The following is a 10,515-nucleotide window of genomic DNA, read 5'->3' as shown; positions in this document are numbered from 1 at the left end:
CTTTTCCTGAGTCACTAAATATTTAAACGCATATTAGAAATAATCAAGTATGAAAGAGGCTTTTGAATGGATACTGATTTTATCATACATTTTCATGTTTAGCACATTATGCTTAAGCAGAAGAAAACAAAGGAGAAAAAGGTTTTTTTTAGAAGAAAATCTTCAAATATTGAAATACTAACTAATTTGTTTTTACTCATTTCATTTTAAAGGTAGAACCTTGAAGATGCTACCTAAATTGCTATTAGGCATCCTAGGCTAATGTGAAATTTGTGTGGCAGTGCTAGTGTTCTGTTTGTGGCAATTACTAATTTTTCAAGTCATCAAGTACTTCTTCCTTTGTGATTTTGGTCCATGAATCTGGAATACTACCTATGTCTGTAAATTTTTTTCCATATTTTTCTTCTAGCTTTGATCTGAAGTGACAGATAAACCATTTCCAATATGGCTGGGCAGATGAGTCTGGGGTGATACTCCATGTGGCAAAATCACCTCCTGCTGCTCGATATTTCTTATATGGGAAACTCTGGAGGTCATGTAAAAGAAATGAAAGATCACTTGCTATATAAGTAGTACAGAACTCAATGACAAAGTAGTCTGTTTTATGATAGCGCCATCCACTGACAGCGTGAGGACGGTGGAATGGCACACTGTGGTCTCCATCATGTTCAGGAATGGTGTTGGTACAAATTGCTTTACAAAAAGGACACTGTTTCCAGCAGCCACAGAGCTGGTCAGAGAGAATTTTCTCAATGTCAGGAACCATTTCATCTATGGACTTACTTTTGCAGTTCTCTTCAACTTTTTTCAGTGCAGAATCCAAAGCTGTACTCATCATTCCTTTGAGAAACTCAATGTCCTTTATCTCCTGGTGCTCGATGCTTATCAGGTCTTTTCTTGGAAAGATCAGGTTGCTCCCTAGGTGATCACAGAACAAATCCAACCAGAGAGAAGCAGTGCTGTTATCTTTAGTTACTGCTGTGGACTCATGAATGGCAGAGAGGATGACATTCTTGATGTCACCTAAAATTATTTTTATAAAAGTCTTTATTTTTTTACCTTTTTTTGCTGACAAGTATCTTCTAATACGGTCTCTAATGTAATCCCTGAAAAAGGATTCTGGATGATGAATGTACTGCCAATAATTATCAAAGTTTTCTTCTTCTGCCAGAGAAATGAGAATATGTTTCTCCAGGTTAGCCCTGTTCCCATTGAATTCAGCGCAGGCAGCTCTCATGTCTCCAGCTACTTTAAGGCCCATTTTCTCCCATATAGTGGCAGAGATAGCAGGAGTGAGCTTGAGCCACAGGAAGTCTACAAAGGATGTGATGGAGGTGGCACCTTGGCAGGAGATCTTAAAACTGATGAAGAAATCATCTTTCTTGCTCTCCAGATAATTCACAGGATGATATACTCTCTTGAATTCCTTGTTTATTTCCTTGAATTTCTTAGATGCTTTTTCAAATAAGCATACAGATAAATCAATGTTGTACTCCTTGGTAAATGTGTAGTCTTCTTCAGGGGGAACAGATTTCAGTTCTTTTTCTATTATCCTCAAGATCTCATGAAAATCATTCTGACTGTAATCACGCCTTTGTTTCCAAATGTTTTCAATTATTTCCTCAAATCTTAAAGAAATGTTACTAGTAGTCTTCTTAATGGATTCTTTATGACAGGTTTCCAAACACCTTGGAATTATCCTAAACGTTTTTTTCATTTGGACATGTTTGGCATAATTAATATCAAACTTTTCTCCAGAGTTCTTTTTAAGTCTTTCTACAATGTTTTTCTCCTTTTTGAAATGCTCCAGAAGGATATTTTCAGCATCCCAATCAATGTCAGGCTCTTTGACAAGAGGTGCAGTCAAAGAAACTTTGTAGATCCAACTTGTCCAAAGTTGATCGAATTTCTCACGCAACTCTTCATCACTGAATTCTTTACCCTTCACGCTCAAAGCCAACTCTCGACTCCTCTCTAACAGTTCATTTTCATATTGTGACTTTTGGTTATCTAGTCTTTTTTGGCTTTGTTTAAGACTGATGAGCTCATTGCCTTTCCTTCTGGTGTCTGAAGTAAGTGTGTCTTTAAGCATTAGTAACTTATGTTCAAAGCTTGATTTCCATTGTACCAATGTTTCTCTATCTGTGTCTTCTTCAAAATATTTGTCAAAATCTTCCTTGATGGTTTCATATTTTGTACTGATTGGACCCTCCAGTGTGCTGGGTGTGAGTATCAGGATTTTCCCATTTTCTATCTGATTGGTCAGCTGATTCTGTAAATCCAGCACATGACTCCTCAGCTCCCAGGTCCAGTGGTTATACATGGTTTCCAGTTTGCTCATAGATATGATTTCTTGGGTGTTCCTGAAACTGAAAATGAAGTTCTCACTGACCAGGGCTTTCCACAAATCCTGAACTCGGAATTTTACATCTGAGATCTTCATGATCTTTCCCCTGGATTCCTGCTGGGCAGTCCTAAGAATCCCAGTTTTCAACTCCTGGACGTTGTGGCTATAGTGAGGATTGGGAGGAGCCATTGGGGGATTGCCATCCCAGAGGTGAGCAAAGTAGTAGACATGACTATTGACATCAAATCTAATTACATCACTGAAGCGGGTTATGTTTGAGCACTCTTCCTGTTCAGCAGCTAATGCTGTCATTTCATCCAGTCTCTGCTCCAGTCTCCTTCGTCCTTCCATAGTTTGGTCTTTAGCTGTAACATCTCCCACATTCTGATGGACAAAGAAGCAACTGGGGGAGATTTTCACTTGTTTCATCCTCAGAAAGGCCTGGGCCACTATTTGTAGGATGTCTTGCATCTCAGAGGGATTCTCCCCAAAAATATTGATCAGAGTCAAGTTTCCAAGGCCAATGACAAATGTAGCCAACTCATTGTCCCGATGATGGGATTTGCTGTTGAGTTCTGGAGCCCGAAGTCCTTCTGTGTCTACAACAAGCACAAAATCAAAGCCAAGTTCCTCTGTGAATGTCTCTTCCACCTTCAGGAGCTGCATGTAGGCCCCCTTGGTGCACCTGCCTGCACTGGCTGTGAACTGCAGCCCAAACAGTGCATTCAGTAGGGTGGATTTCCCTGAGCTCTGTAGGCCAAGGACAGAGAGAACAAACAATCTTTTGTCTCCAACTTTCTCTGAGATCTTGTCAAAAACAGCTGACACCCACTTTAGAGGCACATACGAAGCATCCGCATCCATCAGCTCAATGGGAACCCCAGCTACCATCAAGTCTGCAGCAATCTGGGGGAGGTAGAGAAAAAGGCTGTCTCTAGAGGAGGAAGTTTCTTCCAGAACTTCATAGATCTGGCCAACTTCTCGGAGAAGGTGCTCAATTCCTAAAGTGCAGTTCAGAATCTCGGTAGAGATGGCTTCTATCTGCTTCTGCCAAAGTGTCAGGGAGCTGCTTCTGTCTGCCGTTTGCTTTTCTGCCTGTAGCAGTGACCACAAAGATTGTTGCTTTCCATGCAAATTCTCCAAGTGTCCTGAAGTTAGCTTTTCCAAAACCATATTCATCCAGTGTAAGAAATATAGTTTGGGGTAAATTTCTAAATCTTCTTGGAGAATTTGTAGGACAGAGCACATTAAGGGATTGAGAGGAAAGGCCTTATTAAATTGCTGACATCGTATTTTCTGTTTTTCTACCTCAATTTCACTCTTGTGTTGTTCAATGCTCCGATTCCCCCTTTCTCGCAGATGATAGAGTTCCTTGTCCTTCTTACACCAAAGGTGCCAAAGTTGTCCCTGCAGCGGCAGCAAGTTTTCTTTTATCTCAGGTAACTTTGATAGTTTCAGGAGGTCCATTGTAGTCTGTGCCTTTTCTTTGGCTTCCTTAATTTCTCTTTGATCTTCATCAATCAGAAATCCTTGTTTTCTAGCAATCTTTGAACAGTCCTCTAAGCTGAGTGGATGGCCAGAGAGTTCTAGTAAAAGTTTGATAGCATTTGTGAGTTCCTCTGTTAATTCTGCTTCATTTCTATTCCTGATGCCAATTCTCATTCTTTTACCAGAATAACTGGCTGTGGCTTTTTCTTTGTCATCAGCCAAACAGATCAGAGATCTTGATGACTGACAGAGGTATCTGACAAGTTTTTGGTTTTCTTCATTATCATCAGAAGCTGACATGAGGATCACAATGACAGAAGAGACATCCTGCAGGAAACTGAGTTGTTGTTTATGGTCCTTGGCATCTCCATGAAGATTGGTGAAGGTCACACACTTGTCAAATATGTCCTCACTTTGGTCCCCAGGACAGAACCAACAGACCTCCACCACTCCCTGCATCAGGAAACAGTCTTTGCTGCTTCCTCTGCAGTGCCTGTGAAAAAACACATCATGTTTACGTTTACTGAGAAGAGAGTTCATGATCTGAGATTTGGAAGCAGAGAAGCCTTTTCCAACTCTAATGAAGGACACTATGGGGGCAGAGACACAGCACATCTGCTGATTCCTGTGACTGTAGCTCTTGTCCTGTGGTGATTTACTTGACTCTTGCCAACTTCTCCTGATTTGTCTGAGAGACCAGAGAGAGAATTCCATCTTAGAAGTGTTGATATTTGGCACCACAAGTGGGAGTGCAAATTGACAAATGGAAAGTTTGGACAAAATATATTGCCTGGCAAGATCATCTGAACAGTGAAAAATGGCCATCTGGATGTCCATTGGGTGAATGTGAGGCCGGAACTCAGTGGCTGAAAAATTAGTAAGTTTATATCTGTCATCAAAGAACTCTTCATATGGATCAAAAGACTCATTTTCTGAGTTGTCAGGACCTACAGAGTCTTGGGTGTCTGCATTTCCATCATTTTTGAAGACCAGATGTCTGAACCCACAATCTAGCATCAGGAGCTTCTGTAGGAAATAGAAGGGAAGTTCCTGTTCAGATCTTGGCTGTGTGTTGTACACAGAAGTCTTATAGATCAGATGGAAGTCAGCTTTGCTCATCCTTTTTGGGTAGTGATGTTCTAGACCTAGACGCTGGAGTAAATCTAGCAACGGTCCCTTTTCTATGTTTTCCTTTTGGTTGTTTTCATTATCTTGTTGATTATAAGCTTCTTTCTTTTCAAGGTCAAGACTTTGCAGCTGTTTTATCATTTCTTCCACTTTCAAAGCAGAGATGGTGTCTTCATAATTCCCATCAATGAATAATCTCAAGTTATTCTCTAGATTTTCCCAATCATGATCTGTTTCAAACTTTGTGAGGACTTGTCCAAATTTTGTAGACAATTGTAAATGCTCCATATGCTGTCTTATTAATCCCAAGCGTTGTGTTTTTTCTTCTGGCGAAATCTCTGAGACATTCACTGTGGTGGTCAGAGCTTTGAGCACTAGGAATGCCTGTGCCCTGTCTGTGCAGATAGTTTTGAGCTCCTGATATCTGTCTTGGACAGATTGTATTTCATCCAGTAGGAAATTTATCTCAGCACACCCCAGGAGAGGCTGGAAAACATTGCTTTCCAGCTGGTAGCCTGCAGCAGCTGCACTGGAGAGCATTAGCAACTGCATGTCTGGCTGCTCTGCTTCTCTGAGAGAGTTCAAGAAGGAGCTAAGAGCTGTGGTGACCTCACAGGTAGCCTTTCTTTGAGCTTCTTCCACTGTTTCTAGGGACTCAGATTTGTCATTTGCTTCCACGAGAGCTGTTTGGATTTCTTTCAGAATTTTAAGGAATTCAGATAATTCAGTGATTTTGACCTGCTTTTCCTCTGACTCTGTCTGGTCGATCCACTGAATCATTGACTTCACCTGAGGAAAGTATTTTACTTTGTTGACATGAGGTTCTAGAAGACTGTGTAACTGAGGTTGAATAAACAGAATTTTTTGAATGGATGGGTTTTTGCAAAAGTTGACAGTGTTTATGAGAAAAATCTGCAGATCTAAATCTTCGAGACACCTATTAATCCATAAGTCATAACCTTTTGTTTTGTGGGCCAGTGTTTGCATAAAACTCATCAGCTTCTTAAGTTTTTCTTCAGGGTTAGAGACCTCCCAGGATTTCCCATCATCCAGGATATTCCCTGCTTCCTTCTCAGGGATCAACATATGTTCTCCAGCCTGGACGCGGGCATCAAGGCCAGTCAGAGCAGAGTAGTTTTCTGCCAGGCAGTTAGCCACCAGAAAGGGGTCCTTAAAATTGCTTCTGTGATTTGATAGGATGATGTCCCAAATGGGTACCAGCTGATGTTCTCGGTCAATGACACACCAGGTTTTGTTGCTGGCAAGAAGGCCAGTTGTCCACTGAACAATTCCATTTGCTTCTGGTGGTCCACCTATCTGGGCCACAGATAATTGGACTTTGATTTGGAGCTGTTGATTAGTTGCATTTTGGCAGGACCTTACTGAATGTGAGTCTGATTTTGTTATTCCTGCCATAAATTTGACTCTAAAGCCATTGTAGCCTGCCCTTATGTAACTATCCAAGGCCTCTTCTATCTGCTGCTTCACACAATCCAGCTGGTCACTTCTGAAACCCTCTGAAAAGGCCTTCCACCAGTAGATTCCCCCAAGATGCAGAGGGCCTTGATTAGCATGAGAACCAAATCTGTTGAAGAAGTTTTCAGTCCTGTTCCTCAGTAAGAGGAATCTGTCTGGTCCGTCAGTGTGTTCAAGTTGTTCCTCAATAATCTTCAGTTCCTTGAGAGCAGCAGGGGAGAGCTGGAGCTCATCAATTCGAAAGTGGAAGGAGACCAGCGGGACAAAGCTGAACTTGGCTGAGCAGAAATAAGACTGCTCTGAATATGACTGGTGTGTGTCCTTAGATTCTGAATGTTTGCTTTGATCTCTACCACATTCTTGACTAAATCCCCAGGATCCACCTGTGGCTGATGTCATTGCTCCAAATCCCAGCTTCTCCACATTTTTGGTAAATAGGGTTTCTTCTTGATAAGATGTGAATTCTTTTGCTTCCATTCTTTTTGCTTTCTCAGATCCAAAGAGGACAAATTCCTTGGGGACCCTGAGTAGTTCTTCTCTCCTTGCTACCAGGTTCTTTTTATGACACGTCTTGTATATTCCCTGCAGAGCCAGCCCTCCAGAAGCCCATCTAACTAATTCTCTATCTGGCAGATTTCCCCTGTAGGTCAGTTTCTGCTCCATGTCTCCTGGTTGTCTCTCCACTGTTTCAGTGATTTCTTTGAGGGGTACTTCAGGTCCTGGCCAGCACTCTTCAGGGATCTCCATTGCTTGTCTCAGCTCTGTTTCTTTCCTCTCTTCTTCTTCTTCTTCTTCTTCTTCTTCTTCTTCTTCTTCTTCTTCTTCTTCTTCTTCTTCTTCTTCTTCTTCTTCTTCTTCTTCTTCTTCTTCTCTCCCTTCTGACTGCAAGGCCCTCAGTTCCTGCAGTGTCTGTTCTGCCTGCTGCTGTCTGCTCTTTATCATCTCCCCTGAAGTCTCCTGGAACTCTGCAACACAGTTTGGCTGTGAGAGGTCAAGCAACTTCTCCAGAGCCTTTTCTTCCCATGTGTGCTGTGTCTGGGACTTCAGCTTCTGGAGGTCTTTTTCTTCTAATTGTTGTAAGTTCTGGGCACAGGTCACACCCATGTCTTCCTTAAGTTTAGGAAGCCAGTAGTCAACAGACAACCCCACTACTGTCAGCATCTCCTGGAGTTCTTGCCTTCTAGGCTGAGGCTCAGCAGGGATGCACTTTGCTGTTGCCATGGCTCTATGAAGAAAAGATACAAACATGTAAAGAGGAAGTGAAATATTTAAGTGAAATATTCTCTTAAAAAACTAGAGAAAAAGACAAACAAAAATTTGAAAGAAGTCAGTAAATATCTTAAAGAAAGCCAAGAAAACCAAGAAAAAGCAAACAGGTGAAGCAAACAGTAGAATTGTTGAAGACTTCAAAATTGAAATTGAATCAACAAAGAAAACACAAATAGAGGAAATTCTAGAAATGGTAAATTTGGATAATTGAACAGGAACTGTAGATGCAAGCATAACCAACAGATTGTAAGAGATGGAAGAAAGAATCTCATGAGTTGAAGATATGATAGATTAAATAAATTCATTGGTCAAGGATATCTTAAATCCAATAAATCCTTAACACAAAACATCAAGGAAATCTGGGACACCATGAAAAGATCAAACCTAAGAATAATAGGGATAGGGCTGGAGAGATGGCTCAGCGGTTAAGAGCATTGCCTGCTCTTCGAAAGGTCCTGAGTTCAATTCCCAGCAACCACATGGTGGCTCACAACCATCTGTAATGAGGTCTGGTGCCCTCTTCTGGCCTGCAGGCATACATACTGACAGAATATTGTCATACATAATAAATAAATATTTAAAAAAAAAGAATAATAGGGATAGAAAAAGGAGAAGAACTCCAGCTCAAAGGCCCATAAAATATATTCAATAAAATCATAAAAGAAAACTTTCCCAACCTAAAGAAGGATATGCCTATGAAGGTATAAGAAGCTACAGAACACCAAATAGACTGGACCCCGCAAAAATTCCCCTCACCATACAATAATCAAAACACTAAACATACAGAATAAAGAAAGAATATTCAGAGTTGTAAAGGAAATGGACAAGTGATATATAAAGGCAGAACTGTCAGAATTACACCTGACTTCTCAGAAGAAGCCATGAAAGCCAGAAGGTCCTGGTCAGATGTGCTGCAGACACTAAGAGACCATGGATGCAATTCCAGACTACTATACCCAGCAAAGTTTTCCATCACTATCGATGGGGGAAACAAGATATTTCAAGACAAAACCAGATTTTAAACAACATCTTTCCACAAACCTAGCCCTACAGGAAGTACTAGAAGAAAAGCTTCAACACAAGGAAGCTATCTGCACCCATAAAAACACAGGCAACAGAAAACTTCACAACACAAAATGCCAAAGAAGGGAAATCCACAAATATTACCACTGAAAAATAACAGGAATTAATAATCACTGGCCATTGATATTTCTTAATGTCAATAGACTCAATTCACCTATAAAAAGACACAGGCTAACAGAATGGATAACAAAACAGGATTCATCCTTCTGCTTCATACAAAAAATATACCTTAACCTCGAAGACAGACATTACCTAAGAGTAAAGGGTTGAGAAAAGATTTTCAAATCAAATTTACCTAAGAAACAAGCAGGTGTAGCTATCCAATATCTAACAAAATAGACTTCAAGCTAAAATCAATCAGAAGAGATGGAAGACACTTCATAGTCATCACAGGAAAAATCCATCAAGATGAAATTTCAATCCTAAACATCTATGCCCCAAGTACACGTTCACTTACATATGTAAAAGAAATATTGGAAAAATGCAATGAAATTTATGCCCTGGGAATGCTGAAGCTTGCGTGGGCAACCTGTATATGGTGGTTCTGTTGAACTTGTTCATATTGAGTTTCATGGTCTAAGCTAATGATGATGACTGACCAGGTTTCTTCCTCAAGAGGGCACAAGATCTCATTACAGATGGTTGTGAACTACCATGTGGTTGCTGGGAAAAGAAACATTACTAAAGCTTAAATCTCACATCAAACCTTAAACACTAATAGTAGGAGACTTCAACACCTTGCTTTCCCCAAGGGATAGGTCAACCAGAGAAAAATTTAACACAGAAATAAAAGAACTAATGGATTTCAGGGCTCAAATGAGCTTAACATACATTTATAGAATATTTCACCAGAACACAAAAGAACATACCTTCTTCTCAGTACCTCATGGAACCTTCTCTAAAACTGACCACATACTCAGAAACAAGGCAAAGTCCAATAGATTTAAAAAAAAAATTGGAATAACTCTCTGTATCTTATTGAATGGCTTAAAGTTAGACTTCAACAACATTAATTGCCAAAAGCCTACAAACTCATGGAAATTGAACACTGTTCAACTGAATCACCCCTGGGTCAAGGAAGAAATAAAGAAATCAAAGACTTCCTAGAATTCAATTAAAATGACCGCACAACATACCCAAACTTATGGGGCAGTACGAAAGCAGTGCTAAGAGGACATTTCATAGCACTAAGTGCCTACCTAAAGAAAATGGAGAAAGCTCACATTAGTGACTTAATAACACATCTTAAAGCTCTAGAACAAAAAAGTAGACTCACCTGAGAGGAGTTGTTGACAGGAAATATCAAATTGAAGGCTGAAATCAATAAAATAGAAACAAAGGAAACTATACAAAGTTCAATGAAACAAAGAGATGATTCTTTGAGAAGATCAACAAAATAGACAAACAAAAGGCAGAGAGAGAACATCCAAATTAACAAAATCAGAAATGAAAAGGAGGACATAAAAACAGAAACTGAGGAAATCCAGATAGTCATTAGGTCATACTCTGAAAACCTGTACTCCACAAAATTGGAAAATGTAAAAGAAATGGAAAATTTTCTGAATAGATAACATGTACCAAAATTAAGTCAAGACCAGGTGAACAATTTAAATAGACCTCTAACCCCTAAGGAAATAGAAGCAGTCAACAAAAGCCTCCCAACAAAGATGCCCACATGAGGGAAAGTAAGCTAGTTGCTCCTAAACCTGTCTGAGCTGGCAGGT

At 40.1% G+C, this 10,515-nt stretch overlaps 1 protein-coding gene across 1 annotated transcript; it reads right to left on the bottom strand.

The window, feature by feature from the left end:
• Positions 1–307: 307 nt before the first annotated feature.
• Positions 308–7,660, bottom strand: LOC130880569 (interferon-induced very large GTPase 1-like). The gene is made up of 2 exons (XM_057779673.1): positions 7,312–7,660; positions 308–7,239 (listed from the first exon to the last, which is right to left on the bottom strand). The coding sequence occupies exons 1-2, from the start codon at positions 7,658–7,660 to the stop codon at positions 308–310; spliced, it is 7,281 nt and encodes a 2,426-aa protein (XP_057635656.1).
• Positions 7,661–10,515: the final 2,855 nt, after the last annotated feature.

This window comes from Chionomys nivalis, chromosome 8 (genome assembly GCF_950005125.1).
Source record: "Chionomys nivalis chromosome 8, mChiNiv1.1, whole genome shotgun sequence".
In the NCBI taxonomy this organism is placed as follows: Eukaryota; Metazoa; Chordata; class Mammalia; order Rodentia; family Cricetidae; genus Chionomys; species Chionomys nivalis.
This window is presented reverse-complemented; position numbering and strand designations above follow the sequence as displayed.